The sequence below is a fragment of the Prosopis cineraria genome, unplaced genomic scaffold (assembly GCF_029017545.1).
Source record: "Prosopis cineraria cultivar Desert tree isolate PC_DT_omini unplaced genomic scaffold, ASM2901754v1 PC247, whole genome shotgun sequence".
Classification (NCBI taxonomy): domain Eukaryota; kingdom Viridiplantae; phylum Streptophyta; class Magnoliopsida; order Fabales; family Fabaceae; genus Prosopis; species Prosopis cineraria.
The window spans coordinates 23,177-38,404 of NW_026555574.1; the positions used below are offsets into that span (position 1 = coordinate 23,177).

The following is a 15,228-nucleotide window of genomic DNA, read 5'->3' on the forward strand; positions in this document are numbered from 1 at the left end:
AAAATTGATTATATATGTATCCAACCGTGCAGTTAACCATTTGAGCAGTTCAGGCTCACTTTATCCCTAGCAGTTCTTAATTTGGAGAAAAACTCAAGATTTGAAACAGTTGAACAGTTTTGATCCATTTTTTTATTTTAATATTATTTTATTTAATTATTATATTATCGATTTGACGGTCAGCCTAACTAATTAAATCATATGAGAATTGTAATTCATTGATTTTTTCGGTTCATCTTCGCTCCAATTTATAAAACATCGGTGATACAACATCTGTAATTTTGATTCCATCTAAGGCACTCTAAAATATCTTTTTCGGCCCACCGTACAGTATAATTAACACGTCCCAAATAGTAAACGATAATTTTTTATTCGTAGTTCCAAAATTGTCCTTCACTTTTTATGAAAACGGTCGGATTTTGTTAGGTTACTCTCTCCGTGTCTCGGTCCAAATTACCCAGGCCATTAAAAAAATTCGTGCGCCTATATATAGAAAAACGCAGCTCGGGATTTTGAGAGCATTACGTAATCGTCAATTGCTAAGAGGGCCGGACGATCTGCGTGGAGAGAAAGCGTGTGGTTTTGTGATTGTGGGCGTAACGGAAGAGAGATCGAGAGAGAGAGAGAGAGGCATTGCCATTGATCTATGCAAGCGACGATCGACGCATCCCTTCTCAGGCGATATTTCGTGGGGATAGTTTGATATAGTTACTCTTCCTTATGAGCTGGTTTGATAACCTCAGTTTCTCGTCGAATCTCAGCCGCTTCATTGCCGGCATCATCATCTTGATTTTTTATCATTCGTTTCAATTGGTTTCTAATTTCTTGACTCCTATACACCCTTCAAATTTTCAATCTGATCGTCCTTGATTCCACCTCCCTGTTGAGATCTTTCTATTCCCTTGATTCCCCTGACTGTTCTGACGCCTGTGATCTGTTTCTCATGGACCCAAAAGAATTATTCCCCGCCAATTTGCTTGATGGTTAGTATTATTATTTTCTATTAAAACCACGTGGGTTCCTGTACATGCATTATGTACTCTGGATCAATTAACTGTCTATGTGCTCGACTTGTATTAGTTTTTATATTTATTCTTTCAATGACAATTTTAGATTCTTCTGTATTTATTTTTTCTTTCCGAGATTAATAAGGAGCTAGCTTTTTTGTTTTGCCAAATATAAAAAAAGTAATCTCTGATAAGACGCAGATTTTTTTTTTTGAAAGAATTATATCGTGTTATTGATTGCAATCGTGGTGCTAAACTAAGGCCTTTACAATGGTCTCAAAATAAGTTTGGTCTTGATACAGGGTAGATTTGACAGTTTACCAGGCATTAGAGATAATAATTGGACTTCATGATTGTCAGTTCATTCCCGTAATATCTGAAAATTTTGTGCCCCTTCTAATTTTGCTGTCAAATGACTAGGAACTATTGCCTCACACATTGAGAGGCAACGCAGGCCATATCCTTCTGTTATTGTTATTGGTGCTGGAATTTCGGGGATCGCTGCTGCACGTAGTCTCTATGGTGCATCTTTCAAGGTGTTATATCACTCTTCTCAAACTTCATCTTTGTTTACTGGCTCCAATTCCTCGTTTCAAGTCAGGGGAAAGCTTTTTTCTAAGCTTATTCTTATCATTCCTTCAGGTGACTATACTGGAGTCTCGGGATAGGCTTGGTGGCCGTATCCATACTGATTACTCATTCGGTTGTCCAGTGGATATGGGGGCCTCATGGTAAGTTCAACTTCTTTCATTGAAATTGTGTGTGCTATTTTTTTTTTTTTTTTTTTTGCAATCAGTCAAAAACCCTGCTTTGTTGATGAAAGGTGAACAGGTTGCGTGGAAGGCATCATGATCTTTCATTATTTAATTAGTTATTTCTTGATCATTTGCCAGGTTACATGGAGTTTGCAATGAGAATCCCTTGGCTCCATTAATACGTGGTCTCGGGCTTACATTATATCGTACCAGTGGTGATAACTCTGTCTTATATGACCATGATTTGGAAAGGTAATAATCTATGATTTAAATCCTCATTCTACGGAAGATATTTAATATGATATATTCATGCAATCTTAAGATTAATACTTAAGAACAATAACATTTCTCTCAGAGCCTTGAACTTTTGATTCTGAATCTGAGCTAAATGTGCTGGATTCAGAAGATTTTCATATTAGGTTGGTAATATATTCCTTTTTTTCTCTTGACAGGACATAGACATCAGTGTTAGTCCAAAATTTTAGGTTGTTGGTCTCTATAAAGTGCTCATGGACGTTCTTCTGTGTAAATATCGTTTTATTACCGATGACTTGCCTATTTATATATTAACTCTGTTTCTTTTTATTTGTTTTTTAGCTTAGAGATGAAGAATTACAATTAGTATGTCAAAATTTCTTTTAAATTTTCTGATATGCCCTTAATTTATTTAATCTATTCTTGCTCTAATTATTTCTTTTATTCCATAATTAATGTCAGTGATGATAAAAGTATGCTTGACAAAATAGTAATTAATGTTGTCTTCAGCTTTTAAAATAACAAATAAATAGAAACAAAATGTTTCTTCAAAAATAACAATTAAAATGAAACGGAGAGATCACTTCCTTGATAACAAGTTGCCTTTGCTATGATGCTACCCAAACTAAAATACTTGACTTTTATATCGTTTGAATCATGTTAAAGATATATATGTTCTTTAAAGACTAGAATAGATTAATTTGGGGCATCTCAAATTCTATAAGACATCCATAACTTCTGCATTTCTAATAATAATAATTGATATATAGTAACTGCATTTTGTCTTTGCAGTTATATGCTGTTTAATGTAGATGGTCATCAAGTTCCTCAACAGATTGCCCTAGAAGTTGGAGATACTTTCAAGAGAATCCTAGCTGAGGTAAGATCTTTTCAGCATGTGTTTTGTAGTGTTTTCCATAACAATAGCAACTATGATTACTTAAATGTGGAACTTAGAGGCCTTTTGCTGACATCTCTAGACAGGGAAGGTGAGGGATGAGCATCCTCATGACATGTCAGTTCTTCAAGCAATATCTATTGTGTTGGATAGGCATCCTGAATTAAGGTATTAACTGATTATAGTTAATTGCATAACTGTATATAGCTTGCCATTTTAGTATATTGTTTTTAATGACATGGTATTAAATGCAGGCAAAAAGGACTTGCCCATGAAGTGCTGCAATGGTATGTATGCAGAATGGAAGCTTGGTTTGCTGCTGATGCCGATATGATATCACTTAAAACCTGGGATCAGGCAAGTGCCATTATATTATTTAAAGGCTAAATATGATTTTCGTACTTAAACTTCCACCCAGACCCTTTTTCCTCTCTTGATTTTGTTCATACATGTATGTTTAAAGCACCTTGTCCTTTGTTAAATTATTGTTGATTTAAATGAGGTAATTTTCTGTGTTGAACTTAGATGAACAGAATCTTGATCTTGCTAGAACACAAAATGGGCTGTGTTTTGCTTCATATGGAGTGCTATGTAATGTGTATGTTACGAGTTGCATGAAAATTATGGAAAGTTATTGTAGGATATAAAGGATTTTTGTTGTTTTGGTAGGAATAACCGGATAAGTGATCCAAAAAAGTTCTGTGGTATTAGTTTCATGTAATACATCGTTATTTTTGTTGGAGGTCATCGAACAAATGGTATAATGGGAGCTTTTGAGAATGAGAAAGGAGCGGTTCATGTAAGAGTGGAGTGTGCAATGTCAATATAGTCAGTGTACAGAGAGTATATAGAACAAAATTGGGGTTGTATCAGTTAAATGGGTATTTTCTTTATGTTCCCCCCTCCCCTCCATCTCTTGACCCTGATTCAGGGGATTGAAGGGGGTCGGTTTTCCCCTCTGCATGATGTGCTCCGAAAAGAAATTTTCACACTAATGTGTCCCAAACCAGAATCACAGCAAAGAGTAATAAATAAGACAGCAACAGCAATTAATATGAGAGGAAAATACTTAGGTTTTGATATTAATGAGATGAATAACCGAATCAGATGTACATGGGAACTCTGATTCTGGCCCAAAACCCTATTTCCCCTAGAAGATGATAAAACACTCTAGCAACACAGATTACAAGCTTCAATACAAGAGTCTCACTCCCATTGGCATTCGAGAGGCCAATCTCTCCTTACTATTCCAGTCTCCTTCTTCTTAGCCCCCCCTTCCTAAACAAAAGACTACTAATACCTTCAGTGGCTGACACATCGCCCATACTACCCAAAAGATCCCAATCATTACAAAAGATCACAAAATACTGTTCCTTACGGCTATGGACTGAAGGGTAAACTTCTAGACTGATTCAAGTATTTCCACTAGAGTTATTCTTCCCCTTTGACTTCCTCTGATATGTCTTAAGAAAATAACGGGCCCTATCATCACCCTCCCCTAAGAGCTCCACCTTGTCCTCAAGGGGAAAAGTTGGAAACTGTTTGCAAATTGTTTCTGCACATTCCTAAGAGTTCTCAAATTCAGGTAAGCCTTGCCATTTAACCAACACTTCTCGCTGTCCATTCATAAGCCGGCGCACCTTCCTAATATCTTGAGGCTGCACTTGTAATTCAAACTCATTAGAAAGCATCGGAGGGATGGTAGGCTGTGCCATAGCAACTGAAACCGTTTGCTTGAGCTGAGAAACATTAGATACGGGGTGAATGCGGGCGGTGGTTGGAAGTTCCAGCTTGTAGGCCACTGTTCCAATCTTCTCAAGAACCTTGAAAGGTCCATAAAAACATGGGCTGAGCTTCTCATTGCTCCTCTTGGCTAAGGTCTTTAGTCGATGAGGGCGAAGCTTCACATAAACAAAGTCCCCAATCTCAAATTGCACGTCCCGGCGATGCTTATCAGCTTGCGCCTTCATTTTACTTTGAGCCTTAGCTAAATTGTCCCTTAATTGTTCAATGATCTGATTTCGAGCTTGAATCTGTTCATTCACATCTTCCACAACTGAAGGTTCGCCACTAAATTTCAGAAATGTAGGTGGATCCCGGCCATATGCCGCCTTGAAAGGTGTCATGCCAGCCGCACTGTGGAATGAAGTATTGTACCAATATTCCGCCCAAGACAACCATTTAGCCCATTGAGTTGGTTTTTCATTAGCAAAATAGCGCAAGTAAGTCTCCAAACTCCTATTTAACACTTCCGTCTGTCCATCCGTTTCTGGGTGATACGATGAGCTAAGGCAAAGTTGGGTTCCAGCTTGCTTGAACAATTCTTGCCAAAATTGGCTAATGAAAATTCTGTCTCGATCTGAAACTATGGTTTTAGGGAAACCATGCAACTTCACAACCTCATTCACAAACTTTTCAGCAACATCCTTTGCAGAAAAAGGGTGGGCAAGAGTGAAAAAATGAGCATATTTGGTGAGTCTATCCACTACCACTAGAATGGTGTCGTACCTTTTTGATTTAGGAAGCCCGGTAATGAAATCCATGCTAATGTCTTCCCAAATGTTTTGAGGAATAGTCAACGGCTGTAACAGACCAGCAGGAGTTAGCGCTTGATATTTATTCTTTTGACAAATCTCACAACTCGCCACATATTGCTGAACATCCCTTTTAATTCCTTCCCAATACACCACATTGGACAGCCTCTTGTAGGTGCGTAAGTAGCCCGAATGCCCCCCTATTGGAGAATTATGATATTCCTTCAATAACAATGGAATTCTAGTGGAATTTTTTGGTAAGACTAACCTCTCTTTATAGTGTAGGCAGCCATGAACTAAGCTGTACCCTTCCACCCCAGTTTTATCAGTTAGGAGTTGCTGTAGAATTTTGCTCAGTTTCGGGTCTGCTTGCACCTCCTTCTCCCATTCTTCCACATCATTATATTGCCATAATGAGAACCCCATTAGTTCTAGTGATTCTTCTCGTCTGGATAGGGCATCAGCAGCCCTATTCTCTTTTCCGGGCTTGTAAATAATCTCAAACTTGAAGCCCATTAATTTTGACACCCATTTCTGCTGGTTCTCATCAACCACTCTCTGCTCCAGCAAGTACTTCAGTGCTTTTTGATCTGTACGGATGATAAATTTATGCCCCCAAAGGTAATGGCGCCATTTTTTAACTGCCATAACAATAGCCATGAGCTCTCTTTCATAAATAGAGCATTGTTGGGCTCTATGTAAGAGCTTTTGGCTAAAATATGCCACTGGTCTGCCTTGTTGCATCAAAACTGCCCCTATTCCGGTACCAGACGCATCAGTCTCAAGCTCAAAAGGAATGGTAAAATCGGGCATTGCAAGCACGGGTAGTGAAGTCATGGCAGTTTTGAGCTGTTCAAATGCCTTTTCCGCTTCCACTGACCACTTGAAAGAATCTTTTTTAAGTAAATCAGTAAGGGGGCTAGCAATCTTCCCATAGTTCTTGACAAATCGACGATAATACCCAGTCAGCCCAAGGAAACCCCTCAAAGACTTCACATTCTTAGGCTTTGGCCATTTCACCATGCTCTCTATCTTAGCGGGATCTGCTTGAACTCCTTCTCTTGATATCAGATGCCCCAAGTATTCAATCTTGGGTTGTACGAAACTACATTTCTTCAAATTAATCACAAGCTGATTTTCCTTTAAGATAGCAAATACATTCTCCAAATGCTTTAAATGAGTGGTTAAGTCATCACTATATATGAGAATGTCATCAAAAAATACCAATACAAACTTGCGTAAATACTCCCTGAATACCTCATTCATCAAGGATTGGAATGTTGAGGGAGCGTTGGTTAATCCAAAGGGCATCACCTTGAACTCATAATGTCCTTCATGTGTTCTGAATGCTGTTTTGTGTTCATCCCCAGCCTTAATCCGAATTTGGTGGTATCCAGACTTCAAATCCAGCTTGGAGAAAATTTTGGCTCCCTTCAATTCATCCAATAGTTCATCTATGGCTGGAATAGGAAATTTATCCGGGATTGTAATTTTGTTTAAGGCCCTATAATCAACACAAAACCTCCAACTTCCATCTTTCTTCCTGACCAACAACACTGGACTTGAATAGGGGCTGTTGCTTGGCTGAATAATTCCAGCCTGTAACATGTCCTTCACCAAACCTTCTATTTCGTTTTTTTGCATATGGGGGTATCGATAGGGCCTTATGTTCGGTGGCTGCTCTCCAGGTTTAATAAGAATAGCATGATCTTGTGGACGGGTTGGAGGCAGGCCTTCAAGAACTTGGTAGACAGTAGGATATTTCTCCAATAACTCCTGAATTTCAGGAGAGAAATTGAAAGTACTTTCATTGCTGCCCGTGAGCCCACTATATTCAATTAGAAACCCCTCTCCTTTCTTTCCTACAGAGCGAATTAGTGATCTGAAAGTAGCCTGAGCCCGAGTGAGAGATGGATCACCCTGTAAGCAAATTCTCTTTTCTTTCTTGCCAATCTTCATTGTTAACTCGCTCCAATTGACCTTCACATCCTCCAGGGATTTCAACCACTCCATTTCCAAGACTGCATCAACCCCTTTCAACGTGAAAGGATAGAAGGTTTGAATGATTTGGTACCCCTGGACACTCAAACAGAGGTCCTTACACCTTTTCCTCCCTTTTACAACAAACTCATCACCCACTGTAACTGTATATTCAGAAATCTCATCAAAAGGTAATTTCAATTTACTCTGCAGATTTTCAGCTATGAAGTTATGGGTAGCGCCACTGTCAATCAGAATTATCACTTCAGTGCCTCCGATCCTCCCTTTAACCTTCATAGTGTGATTATCGCCGAATCCTCCCATGGAATTGAGAGATAATTCCATCTGTGCCCCTTCATCAGCATTTTCGAATTCTCCTCCTTCAAGTTCAGCCTCTGCGTCATCTTCCTCTCTCTCCTTTTCTGCCCCCATTTCCATTATCAGTACCTGAAGGTTCTTGTTTTTGCACTGGTGGGTCGGGCTGTATTTATCTCCACACTTGAAACACAGTCCTAACTCACGTCGCCTTGCAATCTCAGCGTCAGAGAGTCGTCGTGAGTTTCCCGTCCTCTTCGTCGACGATCCCCAATTCGAAATGCTCGCAGCCTTGGAATGCTCTGTTTTCGTATCTGTTTTCTTCGAATTTTCGGCAGCTGAAGACGTTGCAGTGTGCGTGTTGCGATTCCCTTCAGTCACGTGTGCAACTCGTGTGGAATAAATGGGTTGAAGCGTTTCGGGTTTGGGCCCAAACTGAGGACGTTGGGCTCGGGTGATCCGGGTTTCTCTGCAATCTCCATGTATCCGATTCCTCTCCTCTATACACACCGCCATCTCCATCAGCTCTCGCAGTGTCAGAGTTTTCGTTAACTTCAACTCAGCTCTGATCTCTGGTTTTAACCCAGAGCGGAACGCACCGATCAAGCATTCTTCAGAGGCCTCCTTCAGCGGCGCAGATAAGAGTTCGAATTCTTCAACAAATTCCAGCACCGTCTTGTCCTGTTTGGATGTGAACAATCACTCATATTCCCCCCCTGGCTGAGAAGAGTGAAACCTGCGTAGCAGCTCACTCTTGAACTCCGTCCAGTGACTCAGAGGTATCCTGGTCTCCAGCCATTGGTACCAGTTTAATGCCTTTCCCTCAAGACATACCACCACAGCCTCAAGCTTATCTCGTTCTGCAATGGAGTTACAACAACAACAACAACAACAACAACAAGCCTTTATCCCACTAGGTGGGGTCGGCTACATGGATTGCAAGACGCCATTGTGCTCTATCATTTATTAAGCTTTTAGAAATATTATTAATTAAGAGATCACGTTCAACAACTTCCAAGAGTGTTCTCTTAGGCCTTCCTCTACCTCTCTTAATCGGACTCAAAGTTATATGTTCCACTCTTCTCACTGGTGCCTCCCTTGGCCTTCTTTGTACATGCCCAAACCATCTCAACCGATTTTCTACCATTTTTTCCTCAATAGGTGCCACCCTCACTTTTTCACGTATGTGCTCATTTCGAATTTTATCTTTACGTGTATGTCCGCACATCCATCGTAACATTCTCATCTCTGCTACTCCAACTTTATGCTCTTGCTGTCCCGTTAGAGCCCAGCATTCACTACTATATAACATTGCCGGTCTGATAGCAGTACGATAAAACTTTCCTTTAAGTTTATTAGGCACCTTACGGTCACAAATAACTCCTTTAGCTTTTCTCCAATTAAACCACCCAGCTTGAATTCTATGTGAAATATCTCCACTGATTTCGCCATCATTTTGGATAATGGCTCCCAAATATCTAAACTTTTCCACTTGAGGTATAATTTGATCTCCCAATTTCACTTCCAAATTATTTTCGAATAGTCCTTTATCAAATTTACAATATAAATATTCCGTCTTACTTCTACTCAGACGAAAACCTTTCGACTCCAATGTCCTCCTCCATAACTCAAGTTTGCAATTAACCTCTTCTCTTGTCTCTGCTATAAGAACTATATCATCCGCGAAGAGCATACATTTCGGGATTTCCTCTTGAATATGTTCCGTCAAAACATTTAAAATCAAGTTGAACAAATAAGGACTCAGAGATGATCCCTGATGTAGCCCAATCTTTATAGGAAAATCCTTTGTTTGACCACTAGGCGTTCTTATACTAGTTTTTACCCCCTCATACATATCTTGTATGGCTTTAATATAAGCAATCCGTACTCCCTTCTTTTCCAACGCTTTCCAAAGCACTTCTCTTGGTATACGGTCATAAGCTTTTTCCAAATCAATAAAAACCATGTGTAGATCTTTATTTTTACAACGATACTTTTCCATTAATCCCCTTAGTAGATAAATTGCCTCTGTAGTTGATCTACCTGGCATAAAACCAAATTGATTCTCAGAAATACTTGTCTCCAATCTCAACCTGTGCTCAATTACTTTCTCCCACAATTTCATTGTGTGGCTCATGAGTTTAATCCCTCTATAGTTAGTACAATTCTGAATATCTCCTTTATTTTTATAAATAGGAATTAATGTACTTCTCCTCCACTCATCAGGCATTTTCTTGGACCGTAAAATCACATTAAATAACTTAGTTAACCATCTCACCCCTTCTTCACCTAAACATTTCCACGCTTCGATAGATATACAATCAGGTCCGTTAGCTCTACCATTTGCCATTTTCTTAAGAGCTTCCTTTACCTCCTTATCACGTATTTTTCGATAGAATGACAAATTTTGTTCTCCTTCACCAGTTACTAAATCCTCCAAGTTACTAGATGAATCCTCTCCATCATTGAAAAGTTTAGAAAAATAAGTTTCCCATCTATTTTTAATTTCATCATCTGTAACTAAAATTCTTCCCTCTTCATCCTTAATACACCTTACCTGTTCTAGATCTCTTGATTTTCTTTCCCTACTCTTGGCAATCTTATAAATATTTTGCTCTCCTTCCTTCGTCTCAAGGTTCTTATAAAATTCTTCAAAAGCTTTAGAACGAGCTTCACCCACAGCTCTCTTAGTTTCCTTCTTAGCCATACGGTACCTCTCCCAATTTTCCTCATTGTTACACAAATGTATGGCTTTAAAACAATTCTTCTTATACTTGATTTTGTCCTGTACACTATTATTCCACCACCAAGACTCCTTATCTCTCGGACCAGGACCTTTCGATTCTCCCAAAACTACTTTTGCAACCTCCCGTATCTTTTTAGCCATATCCTCCCATATGATGGAGTTAACATGGAAATATCTCTCCACCCGAAAAAGCCATCCTAGCGGGTCCTCGCCTGAAAAAACAGGTAATTCTAACTTTCTATATTTGCTTCCGTCTGTATCACCGCCTGGGTTGCTCACCGAAACCTCCTCATGACCTTATTGTTCGTTTGCACGTGGCCCGGTTATCTTCTTCTCTATTTGCACCAAGGCATCATTAATAGTCTTCAATGTTTCTTTAATACCGTTTACATCTCGGGTCAATACCCCAACCGTTTCCTTCAGTTCCTGTACCTCCAGATCAGCATATTGGACCCTTTCCGCCATATCTCCTTACACACCACACCCAGAGATTGTACCTGCTCTGTTACCAAATAATGTGTCCCAAACCAGAATCACAGCAAAGAGTAATAAATAAGACAGCAACAGCAATTAATATGAGAGGAAAATACTTAGGTTTTGATATTAATGAGATGAATAACCGAATCAGATGTACATGGGAACTCTGATTCTGGCCCAAAACCCTATTTCCCCTAGAAGATGATAAAACACTCTAGCAACACAGATTACAAGCTTCAATACAAGAGTCTCACTCCCATTGGCATTCGAGAGGCCAATCTCTCCTTACTATTCCAGTCTCCTTCTTCTTAGCCCCCCCTTCCTAAACAGAAGACTACTAATACCTTCAGTGGCTGACACATCGCCCATACTACCCAAAAGATCCCAATCATTACAAAAGATCACAAAATACTGTTCCTTACGGCTATGGACTGAAGGGTAAACTTCTAGACTGGTTCAAGTATTTCCACTAGAGTTATTCTTCCCCTTTGACTTCCTCTGATATGTCTTAAGAAAATAACGGGCCCTATCACACACCCAATCAATTATCCACTTCTCTCCACTCAACTCCCATCACACTTTGATGAGATTTAGTTCAAATCCTAAAAATATTTGAATTGCTTGAATAACTTAGTGAAATAGAATAATCTGCAATTAATTGCATGATTGCCATATGAGTGCTTTCATGAAGATGAAAGGAACAACTCGATGCACTGTCCAGGGAGGGCCAGACCCATTTTGGGTCTACCATACATGGTCTTTCTGTGAACCTATGACCATCAAGTCACACAGTGATAACTTTGCTGTTGTGCCAAGGCTCTCCCTCTAGTACTTTCATGAAGTTCATGCCAAGTATTCAGAGATTTTACTTATAGTCATAGCAATACAGAGATTCAAGTATAAGGGGTGAAATCACCAGCACCTTTAGCTCTGCTTTTGAAATTTGTAGCAGGAAACCTTAAAACTCAACAGGCATGATCTCAAACACTTGAGATCACAGACGCAGGAAGTGAAGAAAAATATTTTGCTCATAGCTTTCTGTGACAAGTTCGTTAATTGTGGTGATGGGAACTCTAGTGGAAGATTTCTCTCATCAGGGAACCTTCAATTTTTAGCTGTCTTAAACTTATCATATCCTACTAACCACTTATGATATAGTATTCAAAAGCAGAGTGTCAGAATATTCCCCTTTCATGTATTATTTTATAACATTCCGATACCTTAACATTCAAACATTGATTATGGGAAATTATTGGTAATTGAGGAAAAATTTAATATTGAAATGAGTACTTATATTGTTGAGATTATTAATTATTCTGCAGGAGCATGTCCTCTCTGGTGGTCATGGACTTATGGTGCAAGGATATGATCCTGTTATAAAATCTCTTGCAAAGGATATCGACATACGTTTGAACCATAGGTATGCTCATACAATTTACATCATGTCTTAACTACATGATTTTATTGCCATTCTTTTTGACTTCTTGCAATTGACAAGAGATAGAAAGAAGGAAGCTAAAACTGATGCCACCCATCCACTGGCTGTAAATTGAGTCTACTACTTTTGTCTGGCACCCACTTTATAGTTTGAACCCAGAGAACTGTGGCTTGCTGACATTTTTATTTTCATGTTTCTGCAAGTAGAATACTTAACTCATTTTCCTTTGTGTCACCTCTTATGATTTTGATCCTTCTGTTAAAACTAGGGTGACTAAGATATCCAGTGGATACAATAAGGTGATGGTCACAGTTGAAGATGGCAGGAACTTTGTCGCTGATGCTGCTATTGTAACAGTTCCTCTTGGAATCCTCAAAGCCAATTTAATTGAATTTGAACCAAAACTGCCTGACTGGAAGGTGGCTGCAATTTCAGATCTTGGTGTGGGCAATGAAAATAAAATTGCCCTGAGATTTGATAGGGTGTTTTGGCCAAACGTAGAGCTCATGGGCGTTGTAGCTCCCACTTCTTATGCTTGTGGCTATTTTCTGAATCTCCACAAAGCAACAGGCCATCCGGTTCTTGTCTACATGGCAGCTGGCAGATTTGCTTCCGATCTTGAAAAGCTAACTGATGAGGCGGCAGCAAATTTTGTAATGCAACAGCTCAAAAAGATGTTTCCTGATGCTTCTGAGCCAGTAAGCGCTGTTCCCGTGTAGATTGACATGTCCCTGATTTAGATTGACCTCCAATCCCAGAGGTATTTCTGGAGTTGGGAGGACAAAGGAAGGGAAAGAATCAAAAGAAAATGGAAAGGAAATGAATGGTTAAAAAATAATTTTTCTTTGTTTAAAAAAAATCTCGTAGTATCAGGAGCTTCTCTTCCATTTCTTTCCTCTCCTAACCCCCTCCCCCCCAAAAAAAAACCAAAAGAAAAAAGAAAAAAAATCCAAAGATGCCTTTGTTGTATGTAGACTCGAAATGCATCTGCATGCAGGAGCCTGACTTTATGGTTTTGTTGGATTATTTGCAGGTTCAGTACCTGGTATCCCATTGGGGGACGGACCCAAATACGCTTGGTTGTTACTCATATGACTTGGTTGGGAAGCCTGATGATGTATATGACAGGCTTCGTGCACCAGTAGGAAATCTGTTCTTTGGTGGGGAAGCTGTGAGCTTGGATCACCAGGGATCTGTGCATGGAGCTTACTCTGCTGGAGTCATGGCGGCTGGTAATTGTCAGCAATATCTTATGGCCAAACAAGGCCACATGATGGAAGAGCTGCCTCTAGTTACTAATGTTAGCCGTGAAATGCTTGAAACTACTATTCCCCTTCAGATCTCCAGGATGTAACTTCCCAACATTAGCAATCTTCCATAAATAGGAAGCATTTCGTTGGGAAATTCTTAAAATGTCTTGACTTCACTATCAACTATTTTAGATGACATTGACTGTGCAGGGGTTGTGGTGACAAGAATCTTTCAATCCCTTTTTCAAGTACAGTTTCGGATTTTGAAAGCCATGATAATTTTAATTTTGAGAAATCAAATTGATAGTGAGCATTTATGGAAGCGGTAGACATTGGAAGTGAACTTCAAAAGAAGTTTTTATTCTTCTTTAGAATGAACTCTCTCTCTCTCTCTCTCTCTCTCTCTCTCTCTCTCTCTCTTAATAAATTGGAATTAATTAATTGGTTCTAGAGTTAGATTTGATCTCTTCAAATGGTATTTTAATCACTACATTGATATTTAAACGTTTCAATGTAATGCATTCTTATAAAAATGAGTATATTTACATCAAAATGAATGACAAGATCTTCCTCTCTTTTTCTTTTCCCGCAATTTTTCTTTTGCTTTTGAGGTTTTATATTTTTGGTAGAATTATGTTAAAGTCTAATATAAAGAAATTAATTACCATAAAATTTAACAATTAAACAATGGCTTTAATTTAGTTGTTAATGAATTTTGTAGTAATAAATTTTTTTGTATGGGATTTGTATGTAATTTTTCTTTTATTTTTCTATTAATTGTATAACAACTTCAATAGTTTATAGTTTTATGATAACTAAAAGTTGATTTTGACTTTTGAATATTGATGATCCATTTATTTATAATTTAAAAAAAGTCTAACATGAACAAATTAGTTATTAAAAACTTTATTAACAATTAAACAATAATCTTAATTCAGTTGTTAATAGACTTAATAGTAATTAATTTTTTTATATGAGATTTATACATAATTCTCCCTTTATTTTTTCATTAATTGTATAAAGTTCATAATTTTATGATCACTAAAAGTTTTTTTTTACTTTTGAATATTGATGATCCTTTTATTTATAATTCAAAAAAACTAGTAGAGTCGCTTTAAAAAGATTTGCTTTCTAGGAATCATGGACTAAATGAGTTTTATTCTTGTTAAAAAAATAAAAACCAATAACATAAGTTGACATTGTTGACATCTCTTTGTGAAATATTAAATAAAACATATGATTTAAAAGTTTACTTTCGATGATAGTTAAAAGTAATTGTATAAAGTTCTATGATCACTAAAAGTTAATTTTTACTTTTGAATATCGATGTTCAAAAAAACTAGTTGAGTTGCTTTAAAAAGATTTGCTTTCTAGGAATCATGGACTAAATGAATTTTATTCTTGTTAAAAAAATAAAAACTAATAGCATAAGTCGACATTTAGAGACTATATTTAAAGATCATTCTTTATTGACACTTCTTTGTGAGATATTAAATAAAATATATGATTTAAAAGTTTACTTTTGATGATAGTTAGGACCAAAAACAGAATAAATCTTTGAAATTTAAATGCC

At 38.0% G+C, this 15,228-nt stretch overlaps 1 protein-coding gene across 1 annotated transcript; it reads left to right on the plus strand.

Moving 5' to 3' along the window:
* Positions 1-511: 511 nt before the first annotated feature.
* On the plus strand, positions 512-13,977 carry LOC129296051 (probable polyamine oxidase 4). Its single transcript, XM_054934648.1, has 10 exons — positions 512-983; positions 1,428-1,543; positions 1,650-1,738; positions 1,901-2,014; positions 2,810-2,897; positions 2,998-3,083; positions 3,170-3,272; positions 12,290-12,387; positions 12,674-13,103; positions 13,439-13,977. The coding sequence occupies exons 1-10, from the start codon at positions 944-946 to the stop codon at positions 13,757-13,759; spliced, it is 1,485 nt and encodes a 494-aa protein (XP_054790623.1). The 5' UTR covers positions 512-943; the 3' UTR covers positions 13,760-13,977.
* Positions 13,978-15,228: the final 1,251 nt, after the last annotated feature.